The 15,143-nt window shown below is 44.1% G+C and overlaps 1 protein-coding gene across 1 annotated transcript; it reads left to right on the top strand.

The window, feature by feature from the left end:
* The first annotated feature begins 5,622 nt into the window (after positions 1-5,622).
* On the top strand, positions 5,623-14,061 carry LOC149320630 (uncharacterized). Its single transcript, XM_089503151.1, has 6 exons — positions 5,623-5,634; positions 6,746-7,212; positions 7,396-7,480; positions 9,144-9,229; positions 9,437-9,557; positions 11,338-14,061. The coding sequence occupies exons 2-6, from the start codon at positions 6,799-6,801 to the stop codon at positions 13,470-13,472; spliced, it is 2,841 nt and encodes a 946-aa protein (XP_089359277.1). The 5' UTR covers positions 5,623-5,634; positions 6,746-6,798; the 3' UTR covers positions 13,473-14,061.
* The last annotated feature ends 1,082 nt before the right edge of the window (positions 14,062-15,143 follow it).

Here is a 15,143-nt window from a genome sequence, read left to right as displayed (position 1 = left end):
ATTTTAATATTGGTGTGATATGATCACTCCTGGATGCACCAGTGATCAATCTGGCTGCCATGTTTTGAACTAATTGAAGTTTCCAAACGTGGTACAGAGGTAGCCCAATGTCCAGTGCATTGCAAAAGTCAGTTTTAAGGCTACCAGCAAATGCAGTGCCATCTTTAGTTCCTCCAGCTCTAGGAAGGGGTGCAGCTGATTAACAGCTGAAGCTGATAATAAGCACACTTGCCGTCACATCTGTCGGAGCTGTCATTTGAAGCGATGGATCCAGGAATGCTCCACTGCTCTCAACCTGGACAGCAAGAAGGTGTTTTCCCAAGTCATGCCCAGCAGATTCCTTGTCCTCCATGTGAAGAGAACACTCCTTCATCTTATTTCTTCTCCTTAAGATGGCAGTCCTATGGGGGTGTTTTAATCCCACTGCTGCCACCAAATTTATGTGAGGCACAACCACAATCCGTTTTTATGATGGTGAGCCCAGGGGAGTCTTTATCCCACTACTGACCCCAGTGTTTTGTAAAATGAGTAGCGCGGTAATAACTTAGGACTAGGCTTGTCTTTTGAAAACAAGCAGTAGAACTTTATTTAAAACAACGGTTTGCAAAGATGTTACGGAATCAGATGGTTTATGCACTGGTTACTTTCTTGGCTTGAACTCGTCACTTTAATATGTTTCACGAAGAACACTGTCTAACTTTATCTAGGACTCCCATGGTCCCACTAGCAGTTTGTCCTTCTTAACCTTGGGTTTTCCAACCACCACCAAAGATATCCCTCAGGATATATTATTATACACCAGCCACTCCCTTCTCCAGAGTCCTGGATGTATACAATGGCAGAGAGCCTTCTCTCTGAGACTCGGCCCCTGACCCTTTCTGACTTTCTCTCCCAGAGTTCTAAACCCCAACTGACAAAACCAACCGCCACCCACAATCTTCAAATCCCCCAGCCAGCACCTGATTGGCTTCTGGCCTCTGGCTGGTGATTGGCTGGTTTGTGGGTCTGTTCACTACACTCCATCTTTGACTTGTCAAGTTTCCACAGAGAGAAACTTATTTTTGCTAGGTTGCCCTGCAAGATAAAAGACTGGAAATGTTAAGGGGAGAGAGACTTCAGAGAGTGATTGTTTACATCCTCCTGGGCTAGGGAGAATCTTTTTAGAGTGCCTGTGGGAGCCAATGTAGTGTAGTGGTTTGGAAGTTGGACAATGGCTCTGGAGACCTTGATTCGATTCCGAGCTCGGCCACGAAACCTACTGGGTGACCTTAGACAAGTCACATGCTCTCTGTTGGGGCATGTGGAAAGATGCGCTGTGTCCACCATGACCACCTGCAGAGTTGAACCACGTCAACAGGACGCCAAGGAGAAGGAGATGTCTGCAAAGGTATTCTGGTCAAGAAGGAAATATTCCTTCACCACTGCAAATGGCCTTGAGCTCCTGGCTTGAGAAATAACAACAGAACGAGCCTTCACTCTTCATGAGGGCTTTAATCTTCGTTTGCAGTATTTACAAAATATATATATACACAGTGTATTGGACAACTGTCACTAATACACACTATTTACACCAACCAACAATAAGAACACAACCTCTGAGGCAGCCACAGTAACACCAACCACAGAGAGGCAGTTGCTCTCACACACCAACTGTCTCACTGTCTCTCAGTGACAGTTGCATCAACATTCCAATGATGCACTGTTTAAATGCTGACACACATAACTGCCACTAGAGCTGCAAAATAACCTGCACAACAGCTCCACCTAGTGGCCACATCCATGTCATTTCCTGACACTCAGCCTCAGTGAAAGGCAAGGGCAAACCCTTCTGAACAAATCGTGCCAAGAAAACCCCATGACAGGTGTTAATGTATATTTAAGGTGAAAATGTTCAGATGTGGCAATGGTTGCTGAAATCTAAATTGGCTACAATTGAAGGCCAGAAGCCTGAGCCGAAGACGGGATGTTCAAAGTCAACGGATCAAGACAAAATGTAAACATGAAATGTTTTCTGTCTGTACAAGGATTGGTTCCTATGTTGTATAGCAACATGTAAAAAGGAGGCTGGACTAAGTAGTCACAGTGTGGGAATGTTGTACATATGAAACAAACACTGTTCTAGTGGATTCTGGGAGTATGGAGTCTGAGAGAGTAAGAGGTTTTTTGTACGGTAGTAGTAACTAGCTCGTGTATTTAGAAACAAGAAATAAAAGCCCTCTAAAGAGTGAACCTGCTAGATTGTGAGTCTTTATTTAAACAGCTGTTTCACTAGGCATTGTTCCAGCAAGCTGCAAAGCCTGTTTTGGAGTTTTGCTTTGATCCTGAGTTGCAGAGGAGTCTGCATCTGCATCCAGTTGGCACCAGACCGGGACCACGGGCAAGAGACATCACCCAAAACATCATCAACACTTTAGGGTTGCCATAAGTCTTGAAGGCACATGACTGGAAAGGCACACAGCACATACATACGAGGAAATGGCTTGTGTCAACCTCAGTGTGCAGTGCCATTCCTACTTACAATGCCAGGTGAGCAGACATCTTCCTTTTGCAGGACACTAGCTTTTATATGGTGATGCCCTTGATTTTTCTTGAATTTTGAACAAAATTTGGTGCCTTTGTGGGATGCTGTGGTTTAGTGGTTAAGATGTCAGTTCTGATGATTGGAAGGTTGGCAGTTTGAGGCCCAAGTGCTGCATGATGGGGTGAGCTCCTGTCACTAGACCCAGCTTCTGCCAACCTAGCAGTTCAAAAGCATGCAAATGCAAGTAGATAGATGGGTACCATTTTGGTGGGAACGTAACAGCGTTTGGTATGCCCTCCTCCCGAGGCCAGCTCTCTCAGTTCCCCAGCTCTAGATTGTTTCTCAACAGTCAGGACTCTGTAGTATGGCAGTACTAGGGGTCCCAATCTACCTTCTGTCACACTCATAGATATGGATCTACTCACTATATTTCGATTCTGTACTGTCTAGGTGTTGAAGGTAGTGGTTAGATTGGGAGAAAATATTAATATCTTCACTGGCTGCCCATTAGTTTCTGGACACAGTACAAGGTGTTGGTAATAACCTTTAAAGCCCTTCATGGCTTGGGTCCAACCTATTTACAGGATCGCCGCCTTCTGTATAATCCACCCCGCACACTTGGGTCCTCCGGGGAAAATGTACTGCAGCCCTTAAAGACCAGGCTGGCTGCAGTTACCCAGAGGGCCTTGTCATCTGTCACTCCAGATTATGGAACAGCCTCCAGAGGAGATCCATCATATTGCCAGTTTAGACAGCTTTAAAAAGGCTGTCAAGATGGATCTCTTCTGGCAGGCCTTCCCTGAATAGCTTGGTCAACTGCTAATATGAACTATCATATTGAATACCCCAAGAACCCCATCTTCCTGTCTTTAAGTATTTTAATGGTTTAAATATTAGTCATTATTGTTATGTTGTTATAGATTATTAATTATTTTAAACCCAGAATTTTAACCAGAAATCAGCAGAGAGACCCTGGAGTCATGATTGAAAAGGAAACATAGGCCCCTTACAGACGGGCATAAAGTACGTCCTGGGGAGGTACTAGGCATAGGGAAAGTGCGTGCCTTACGCATGCACCTAACCTTAATACGTCCCCAGGTCAGACGTACAAAATGGAGGCACCCGTTCCACACGGGGGGGCTGCCATTACGTCACGAACGCACCGCCTCCAAATGGGGCAGCGCACATAGAGCGCCCTTTCCGAGGCACTAGAAGGAGCTTCCGCAATTTGCGTCACTGGCACAGCCTTTAGACGGCTGCGCCAGTGGTCCAAGGGAGAAAGGGGCTGAGTGGCCCCTTTCTCCTCCTCCTCGCCACCACCGGGTGTCCTTGGGGCATGAAGCCCCAAGGACACCCCTTTCCAGGCCATGGGGAAGCGGTGGATCCGGGCCTTGGAGGTTGCCATTCTGGCAGCTGAGGCCCTGATCCGGCAGGGAAAGGAGCGCCTACAGGCCACCCCAAAGGGGCGGTCTGTAATGCACCATAGTTTATTTAGCTGCAGCTGTTCCTAGTAGGAAATTCATCCAAAGTACTGGGACCCCAAATTCACAGTGAACCCAGTTTTTATAGTACTTTGAAGAAAGAAAACTACAAATCACATTTCATTGGTTACATTGAATTAAACATTTACACCCCTGTATTTTCATTGGATATTCACATATGACACCCAACACGTGTCACTATCCCTCATGGGTTACCCACCAATCAGTCTTTTATCTTTATGTTTTGTTTCACTGTCCTAAAACTGTTTATGCAGCACTTCCTTTTATTTGGGTTAGAATAATATGTTAGGAGCCATTTCCAAATTGTTTACCTTCCAAAACAGAACATTTGACACGACGGAGAATAACCACCTTTGCTCTTAGTTCATTTCAGCACTAATCTTCAGCTCCTGAGCATTAGGACAATTCTGAACTTTAACCATTCTACCACAATGTCAGGATGATTGTGTTTGCTGAAGGGAGGGAGGTTGGTAAGGGAGATTACTCTTCTACTGTATCATTTTATCCTCATTGTCAGCCGCCTTGATCTTTTGGAAGAGGCGGGAGAGAAATAAAATTTTATTATGATTACTATTAGTTGTAACCAGGGAGGAGGGGCGAGGTTTCTACTCTCAGTAGCACCTTTGAGGCTCACTGAAAGAAAGAAGTTGGCAGCATGAGCTTTCCTAGACTTAATGCATCTGAGGAAGTAGACTGAAGTCTGCAAAAGCTCCTGCTGCCAACTTCTTTCTCTCTAGAGAGCTGGAGCAGAGAGCCCCCCTCGCAGGGTTGTTGTTGTCAAGGCTGTTACAGATGGAGGGAGGACAGAGGGCTACTGGAATGGACTCTTGTCTTCTCTCTCTCGCCCCCCCAACAAACGGCGCCGGGGGGAGATAAGGCCCCCATCTAGCTGTCACTCTTCGGCCTTGGCCCCGCCTCTTCCGGCCATGTGTCAGCAGACTGTCCTAGAGAGGACCAGAGGACCTCTGTCACCTCGGTTCCTTCCCTAACGGAGGGCTTCTAAGGGAGAGGAGTCAGCGCAGCCCAGTCTTCTGGAGCCAGAGGAGCAGAAGGTCCGCAGGGAGGGAGCAAGGCAGGCAGTCTCCCATTCCCCTTCGGGGAGGGCTGGGGCTGGGGCTGGGGCTGGGGCTGCTGTGGGTCCTCTGGGGCGGGGAGGCCCTTTGGGGGACTTCTTCTGGGCCTTCAGTTGTCCCTGTCATGGGGCTTTCCTGGGCAAGTTTCCCCAGAGGGAGTGAGCCATGGCCATAGACTGCGTCAGTGGAAGTCTAGCTGGAGGCAGAGGGAGGGAATGGAGCCGCTCTAAGGGCTGACAGCCTCGGTTTGGTTTCCTTTGAGAAACTGGAGCCATGTGTCCAAAGGAGGGTGACCACAATGGGGAAGGGCCTGGAAACCAAGCCCTGCCAGGAAAGACTCAGGCAGCTGGGGATGTTTAGCCTGGAGAAGAGAAGGTTAAGAGGTGATATGATAGCCCTGTGTAAATAGTTGAAGGGATGTCATGTTGAGGAGGGAGCAAGATTGGTTTCTGCTGCTCCAGAGAACAGGACCAAGAACAATGGAGTCAAGCTCCAGGAAAAGAGATTCCACCTCAACATTAGGAGGAACCTCCTGACAGTAAGGGCTGTTTGACAGTGGAACACACTCCTTCCTCGGAGTAAAGTGGAGTCTCCTTCCTTGGAGGCCTTTAAACGGAGGCTGGATGGCCATCTGTCAAAGGGTTGCTTTGATTGTGATTTCCTGCATGGCCAAATGGGGTTGGACTGGATGGCCCTTGGGGTCTCTTCCAACTCTTATTGTCCTGTTCTGAAATTAATACCAAATTACCAACTGGAACTTACTGTACCAGTACTTGACTAAATTGCTAAAATACTCAGTGGAAGTTGATTTAAAAATTGTCTTTATCACACCAACTTTAAGTCTTGTAACCTGGGTTAAACACTTCTTCGCTTCCTCAGGTGTCAAACTGTTGCAGTGGAATAATAAACAAACCAACTTCACAGAGAAGTGTTTCTGTCTCAGCAACTTTGAGTCTTGTGTCATGGAATGAATAGTACTTTAAGCTTGAATAGTGTCAAGCTTGAATAAATCTTTATGACATGTATCCTTCATATATTATTTTCTCCCCTTTGGAGATCCACCGGTGGCTGGGGGTTGTGTTTGTGTTAAAGGGCAGCCATTCTCTCAAGCTGGAATTCCTGGGAGCCAAAGGAGGAGCCCTCCATTTCCTCTTCCACTCCGTTGGAGGTTAGAGCAGGACAGAGCTTGAGGGTGGCTTGAGGGTTGCCATCTTCCCCTCAAGCTACACAATGTCTTTAGGCACTCTAAAAAATTCCCGCAGGTTGATCCTGGAAATGCCAGATTGACAAAATGCCAATAAAGGGAGCAAAAGGCACCAGGAAAACAATAGAGAGCGGGAAGTGAGGATTTGTCAGGACAGAGCCACTGGGGCAGTGCTACAGTGTATGAAAGTTTGGGGCTGTGGAGGAAAGAAGAAGCTGCCCTGAGTCCCAGCCCTGGGAGAAGGGCGGGATATACATACATATAATAATATAATAATAATGAGTGGGAAGTATGAACAAGGGAAAGGAAAGAAAGCAGCTGTTTCCAACTTGAATGTGGCTGTAAAATATCTCCCTAGCACAAGAGAAAGTAAATCATACAAACATCTTGCTCTCATTATTAAGGTCTGTATCCCAAGTGATAATTCCACTCTTTTGTCTTACAGGAAAATCTGTTAAAAAGAGAGCAATTTCTCTTTGGAAATTTGACCAATCAAAAATGGAGAAGGAGGAATCTGCTGGGCCTGAGTTAGGAAAAGGTCTTCCTCCCATTCAGGCTGAGACCAGTGAAGCATTCTGGAAAAGAACCGCACAGCACAGCCTGAGGAAAGATATGCTCAGTTCAGATCTACAGCTCCAACATTTCAGGCAGTTCTGCTATGAGGAGGCAGAAAGACCCAGAAAGATTTGCAGCCAACTCCACAGTCTGTGCTGCCAATGGTTGAAGCCAGAAAGACACACCAAGACTCAGATGCTGGACCTGGTGGTCCTGGAGCAATTCTTGGCTGTTCTTCCCCCAGAGCTGGAGGGCTGGCTCAGGGAGTGTGGAGTGGAAACAAGTTCCCAGGCAGTGGCCCTGGCAGAGGGTTTCCTTCTGAGTCAAGCAGAGGAGAAGAAACGGAAAGAGCAGCAGGTGGGAGTGTCTCATGCTGGTACTTTCAGTAGGCTGGGAATATTTTCAAGCCTATCTTAAAAAGTGTCACCACTTTTTCCTAGAAATCATCCAAAGGATGGCTGATTCTCTTGCACTGTATCCTCTTCCATTCTTTTTCTGAGCTTCATTGATTGGTCATCCTGACTGTTTTTCCCCCTGCAGAACTTGATTGTGGAAGGAACAGCTGAAGCAGAGAGGGGTCCTTCTGAAACCATGTTGCACAGGCAGAGAGTCTCCACCTCAGTGGGTAAGACTGAATGGGCCTCTTTTCTTCCTGGCCTTCTCCTTTCAAGTATGGTGAAGATGTGTATTGTGTGAGATGCTGTCCTTGAACACTCATATGAATTGAGAACTTTCAGATTATATGTGTTTGAGAAAGGAAAAAATCAAATGGAAGGGAGGTTTGTGTGGGTTGTTCCACCAGGCAGCCCCAATATCCCATCTGCAGCTCCTGTCCCTTTCATGTGTGCAGGAGAGCCTGGAACTTGGACTATATCACTGAGAGGGATAGCTTAAGGAAACTGCTTCAGCCACATTAAAGTATGGATGCATACTAAGGAATCCTTAATGATACTGTTCCTGTGCTTATGTTTGAAATCAAAGTTGCTTTGAGATCCAATCATGGTTTTGAATTTTTGGTCTATATTAGAAAAGAGGCACAAAATGTGGCTTTCTGACGCAAACTGATAATGGTCCCAGCAACTCAGCTGCATTCCCCTTTCTCTTCTTCAACCCAGTTTCTCGTGAAAGAATTAGGGCAGAACAGACTGGCAAGAAGGGGCAGTTTCAAGCCACTCGCACTGAAGACACTTTGGGGCTCTGGCAAATGCATGCCACAAGTCCAATCTGCCTTGAACCTGGCCTCAATAGGAGTGGAAAAGATCCGCTCCTATTTGGGCTGGGAAAGAGCCACCTTTCCCAGCCTTCCTGCAGTCCCAGGGCAGCTCCAAGATGCTCCTGCGGCATGTAAATGCCATGTCACTGGAGCATCTTGAAGCTGCCCATGTCTTGGCAGCCAGTGTGCTCCCAAGATGCCCAGAAGGCGTCTTCAACGGGTCTTCTGTTCTGGCATTTAGTCAAAATTCCTTGCCTGCTGAGCATTGCCATCTCCCATTGGGCTTTTGGGGTATTTATTTTCCTTTGATTTAAATTATGTGTGTGGGTTGGGCAAGAAACACACAAAGTAGTTCCCTCCTTCATGAGAATGATTTCTCATTTTGAAGCTGAAAATTACCTGTCCCTGTATTTACCTGTGTTTTCTTCAGTTTTATATCAAGGATCTTTTCTTTGCTGTTCCTTCTAGACCGTTTTGCATCTTCTCGCCTTGACTTGACTCTTCTTGAATCAGATTCCATCTGTCTTTAAAAAGTTCTAAAATTTATTTCTTAAAATTTAAACTACTTTTAACAAGGAGTTTCCAGTGGGTTTCAAGTGTTTTTATTTATGTAATTAAATGTTTTAAACTTTAACATCCGTTGTTCATCACATCAGGGACTCTGATGGTTTGAGAGGCAGTAGGCAAATGCTTAAAACAGATAGTTTCAAGTTAACATTTATTGTACTAGCCAAAGGCCATGACAAAAAAAGCTTAAAACAGATAAATAAATAAACTTTCTGAAGTAGGTAGGTTCCACTATACCACTGTCTTTCTTTTTATCCAGATTTCAGCTTTTACCTTTCTTGAGTCAGTTAACATATTTTAAAATATTTAATCTTTCTTTTGTTGTTTTGCATATTTTTACATGATTTTGGTACCCCTTCTGATCTTGGATTTATTCTGAGTTTCCTGCCACCTCCAGCCTGTGTGTTTGGTATAACTTTGTCTATGTTTTAGTGAGTATGGGAAGACTTCAGTAAGAAATAGGAAAATTGGAATATGACTCGCCCTTCTCCTTTTGTGTCTTTCACAGGAGATGGAACAAGGGCACGGACAACGCATGCTAGTTCATCTCCTGATAATGATATGTCTGGCTCAGCTTCCATGAGACTGGAGCAGGTAGGGCGCAAGACATCTGGAGGGATAGGTGTCCCTGACCCCTGTAAATCTCCTTGGACCTGAAAGAATCTTTCCCTTTCATTTGGCTTATCTACAACTGTTGCTGTGTTTGAACATTTAAATCTGGTTAGGCAACTCCAATCTGTCTAGTTTCTTTGCCAGTTAGCGTCAGCTTTCTCTGCTCATGTGAGACATTTCTTTCTTCAGGTGACCTTCGAAGAGGTGGCTGTGTTTTTCAGTGAGGAGGAGTGGGCCTTGCTGGACCCAGGACACTGGGCCCTGCACAGGGAAGTGATGGAGGAGAATTTGGGGCTTGTGTCCTCTCTGGGTAAGCCCTTTTCTTTCTTGTGATTCATCAAATATAACATGCCAAAATCACTATTTTCTCTTCAATATTACTATATTTAAGAATGCTGAATAATCTTCTTTTAGCCTGGACATTTTTGGTGATGTTACACGAAGCCCTAAATTAACAGAACTTTATCTAGAGATCCGAAGGCCAATTTGTGGGGTGGGTGGGTATTTTTTCACCAAAGCATTAATTCCCAGGAAAATTTTAAAAAGAAAGGATTATAGAATGTTTTCTTTTAAAATGATGAATAAAATGTTTAAGAGAAGGTATTCAATTATTTATTCCCCCACATTATTTCTAAAAACTATGTAGCAGGTAAATGTAATTCAAGATTATATGCATGCAATTCCTAGTCTTGGGGGCGAAACAGGCGGGCATAATATACCCGCTTGGGAGCAGTGTGGGGGCATGGTATTTAGAAGCAGTTTCTGTCCCATAGCCAGGTCTGAAACCAGACTGGCGTGGATCTAGATAATCTGTTTCATCCACGATCCTTTGGAGTCGAGAGGCCACCACACATTCCAGCACCTTGCTCAAAATGGAAGGTTGGAGACATTAATCACTTCCCTTACCCATTCCACCAGTTCTCCTCTGGCCCGTTTATTAAGCCAAGAAGGGCAAGGGTCTAGTATACATATAGTGTATAGACATATATTCCTCAAGTAAAAAGTTACCTTTGTTGTGGAAAGGGTATTAATATTTCATTTATTAATAATAGATGGGTATAATCTTTTAAAAAGAAATAGGCCAAACAGGAAAGGAGGAGTAGCAGCATTATATGTCAGGGATGTTTATACCTGTGAAGAGATCCAGGACTTAAATCCTGGAAGCCAAGTGGAAAGCATCTTCATAAAAATTAAAGGGGAGGGAAATAACAGGAATGTTATTGTGGGAGTCTACTACAGACCCTCAAGTCAGACTGAGGAATTGGATGATGCCTTTCTAGAACAGATGACCACACAATAGCAATAGCAAGTACATTTATATACTGCTTATCAGTGCACTTAAGCACTCCCTAAGCAGTTTACAATGTGTAAATTAATTCCCCCACCAAGCCAGATATTCATTTTAGCGATCTATGAAAGGATGCAAGTCTGAGTCGACCCTGGAGCCCAGCAGGATTGAACTCACAAACTTGTGGCTGTAACAGCTGCAGTACCAGCATTTAACTACTGCACCATCAGGGCTCCCTACACTCAGAAAGGAGAGGTGTTAAATGATGAGTGACTTCAACTACCATGATATTTGCTTCATGTGAAACTTAGCCTGAACTTTAAGGTCTAGTAAATTCTTCACGTGTCTCAAAGACAATTTCATTGTCCCAAAGGTGAAAAAGGCAACAAGGGGATCAGCTATTTTAGATCTGATCCTAACCAGTAGGGATGACCTGGATAATGGGGTGGAAGTGGTGGATACTTGGGTGGGAGTGATCATGTTCTCCTGGATTTGTTAAACAGTTGAAAGGAGAAGCCAGGCATAGTCAGACACACAATTTAGACTTTAGAAAAACTGTGTGTTTTATATTTCTCTGTGTTTTATACTGTGTGTTTTATATTTCTTGCTGTTCTTTTTAATGGTTCATGGTACATTTTTAAATATTGCATGATGTAAATTTTTAGTAATATCTGTGTTGTGCCTGCTAGAGTGCACCAAGGCACTCTATAAAAATATAATTATATTATAAATAAATATTATACTCTTACGGTCTGTGTCCCTGTCTCTTTTGGGCTCTGACCTGTTCTTCTCTCTTTTACAGATGTAGATGATCCATGGTGTAAGAATGAAGAAGAACTATCCAGGGTGTTCCCCAAAAGAGCCAATTATAAAAGAATGGAAGAGAATGGGAGAAAAACTGGCTCTCAAAGGAAGGGGAAGAACCAAACATCTACTTCTCAGGGTGGGGAGGTCTGTGGAATCTCAGTGCAAGAAATTACAAAAGAAAAAAAGAAAAGAAATAGATATATATGCCTTCTATGTGGAAGAAGCTTTCACTTTAAAGTAAGGCTTAACTGTCATGTGAGATCTCATACAGGGGTGATTTCTTTCAATGGTGATGAGTGTGGAAAGATCATCAGTGTTAGGAACGCCCTGATTTCCCATAAAAAAATCTACAAAAGTGAAAAACCATTTCAATGCTTGGACTGTGGAAAGATCTTCAGTCAGAGGACAGTCCTCACTCGTCATCAAGCAACTCACACTCGGGAGAAGCCATTTCAGTGTTTACAGTGTGGAAAGAGCTTCAGTCAGAAGATAGAACTTACCTCTCATCTAATAAGTCATACAGGAGAGAAGCCATTTCAGTGCTTAGAATGTGGAAAGAAGTTCATTCAGAAGATAGGACTTACTTATCATAAAAGAAGTCATACAGGGGAGAAACCATTTCAGTGCTTAGAGTGTGGAAAGAGGTTCAGACAGAGGAAAGGGCTTACTTTTCATCAAAGAAGCCACACAGGAGCGAAGCCATTTCAGTGCTTAGAGTGTGGAAAGAGGTTCAATCAGAAGATAGGACTAACTTATCATCAGAGAGGTCATACAGGGGAGAAACCATTTAAATGTTTGGAATGTGGAAAGAGCTTCAGTCAGAAACAAAATCTCAATACTCATCAAAGAAGTCATACAGGGGAGAAACCATTTCAGTGCTTAGAGTGTGGAAAGAGGTTCAGATGGAGGGCAGATCTCCCTTATCATCAAATAATTCACACAGGGGAGAAACCATTTAAATGTATGGAGTGTGGAAAGAGCTTCAGCCAGAAGTCACACCTCGTGTCTCACCAAAGATGTCATACAGGGGAAAAACCATTTCAGTGCTTAGAGTGTGGAAAGAGCTTCAGTCAGAAGATAGGGCTTACCTCTCATCAAAGAAGCCATACAGGGGAGAAGCCATTTCAGTGCTTACAGTGTGGAAAGAGGTTCAGTCAGAAAACAGGACTTATTCATCATCAAAGAAGTCATACAGGAGAGAAGCCATTTCAGTGCTTAGTGTGTGCAAAGAGCTTCATTCAGAAGATGCAACTTATTTCTCATCAAAGAAGTCATACAGGAGAGAAGCAATTTCACACAGGGGAGAAACCATTTAAATGTTTGGAATGTGGAAAGAGTTTCAGATGGAAAATGGGTCTTACCTGTCATCAGAGAATTCACACGGGAGAGAACCCATTTAAATGTTCAGAGTGTGGCAAGAGCTTCAGTTGTAAGTCACGCCTCACATCTCATCAAAGAAGTCATACAGGGGAAAAATCATTTGAGTGCTGTGGAAAGAGGTTCAGCCGGAAGACAGGGCTTACTTGTCATCAAAGAAGTCATGCAGGGGAGAAGCCATTTAAATGCTTGGAATGTGGAAAGAGCTTCAGTCTTAAGGCACACCTCACGTCTCACCAAAGACGTCATAAAGGAGAAAAACCATTTGAGTGCTTAGAGTGTGGAAAGAAGTTCAACCAGAAGCCAAACCTCACTGCTCATCAAAGAAGTCATACAGGGGAGAAACCATTTCAGTGCTTAGAATGTGGAAAGAGGTTCAGTCAAAAGCAAAACCTTACTACTCATAAAAGAATTCATACAGGAGAAAAGCCATTTCAGTGCTTAGAATGTGGGAAGAGGTTTAGTCAGAAGCAAAACCTCAATTCCCATAAAAGAATTCATACAGGGAAGGAGCCATTTCAGTTCTTGGAGTCTGGAAAGAGCTTCAGATGGGGAACAGATCTCACTTATCATCAAATAATTCACACAGGGGAGAGACCATTCAAAAGTCTGGAGTGTGGAAATAGCTTCAATCAGAAACTAGAACTCACAAGTCATCAAAGAAGCCATACAGAAGAGAAACCATTTAAATGCTTTAAGTTTGGAAAGGGGATTCAGTCAGAAGGCAGCTTAGACAAAAGAGAAACCATTTAAATGTTTGGAGTGAGGAAAGAGCTTCAGTTGAAACCCAAACCTTGTTCAACATGCTGCCCAATCACTGGGAATCCGGGCGTCTTACAACAGAGGGGATAATAGACAGTTCCCTGCCCTCAGGCTTACAATCTAAAAAGACATGACACAAAAGGAGAAGGGAATGGTCCAGCATTCATCTCTCCCTCTGAGGCCTGGACCAAGGCAGATGGACTGGAGAGAGGGCTCCTTTTCTTCAGGCTAGCCCCGATGGAGCTGGGCCTGCCTGGTCAACTCCCTCATAGGCTGGAAGATGACAGTTATGGAGGGACCCAAAATTTAAACATTCAGTCAAAATATTCATATCATCAAATTCCCCAAAATAAAATTTCTCACATTAATATAAGAATCACAGAATTTGCTCAATTCTAACTCTCTTTATACATAGAGGCTTCTAATCCTAGCTGCCTCAGAGAGAAACTTGGCAACTGCCAGAGTGACATTTGGGCATTTATCTTCCTGCAAGAATTTTACATTAAAAAAAAGGTTTGCTCTTCTTTTCATCTTAATAATGGATAGATTTTTGGCTTGTTGAATCAGGTTGTAAAAAATACAGTGCAATAAACTATGTTTCATAGACTCTACATCCAAAGTATTACATGGGCGTCTTCTTTCTACATAAAGAACAACAGCAAAACTGCCATTAAGTAGTTCTATGGAATAGACAGTCAGCCCTCCTTATCCATGGATTTGTTTATCCATGGCTTGAAAATACTTTAAAAATATACATATTCCCATAGCCAAACCTTGATTTTGCCCTTTTATATAAGGGACACCATTTTTAGCATGCCATTATATTTAATGGGACTTGAACATCCACGGATTTTGGTACCCATGGGGAGTCCTTGGAAAAACCCAACGGATACCAAGGGCCCACTGTACAAAAGAGTCAGTAATGGAGAGGGATGTCCAGTGAGTAGCCTTTTGGTCTATCTGACTTGCTTGCTTTCATGAAGAGAAGGTTAAGAGGTGACATGACAGGCCTGTTTAAGTATTTGAAGGGTGTCATATTGAGGAGGGAGCAAGCTTGTTTCCTGCTGCTCCAGAGAACTGGACACAATGGAGCAATGGATGCAAGCTCCAGGAAAAGAGATCCTTTTTTTATACAGTTCCAACTGATCTGAGAACCAACATAACATTTAAAGTGCTGGAATTAGAACAGGGGGGATCTGTGTGTATATGCCTCCCAAGCCACCTGTTTCTCAAGGGGGAATAGCAAATGTGGGCTTAGGGAGTGGGCCTGTCAGCCCTGCTCAAAATGGAGGACATCTTGGAATTCCTCCTGTCTGGAAGGTTCAAATGTAGGACACGTCCTGGGAGAAGGGGGCGTCCGAACCTCAAAGGAGGGCAAGGCACTGCAAAAGATGTAAGGCATTCAAGAAAATGGCTGGTGGACATGGCCAATTAAACAGCTGACAACACATCCATAAATATAAACCAATGCTGCTTAGTCCTGCTCAGAATGGAGGCCATTTTGGCATTCCTCCTAGACAGAAGGTGGGAAAGGACAAAGGAGGGCCTCTGGTGACCCTGAAGGGAAGGACAGAGGCCTCCCTGGCTGCCCATAGGACAGCCTTATCCCACGCTGGGACTCCGTCTTCCCCCCGGAAGTACAGAGGGAGGGAGACCGGAAGT

This window comes from Sceloporus occidentalis, unplaced genomic scaffold (assembly GCF_023333645.1).
Source record: "Sceloporus occidentalis isolate IW3139 unplaced genomic scaffold, rSceOcc1.0.p SCAF_1, whole genome shotgun sequence".
Lineage (NCBI taxonomy): Eukaryota > Metazoa > Chordata > Lepidosauria > Squamata > Phrynosomatidae > Sceloporus > Sceloporus occidentalis.
Note: the sequence above shows the minus strand (reverse complement) of the source record. Positions and strands in the feature narration are given on the sequence as shown.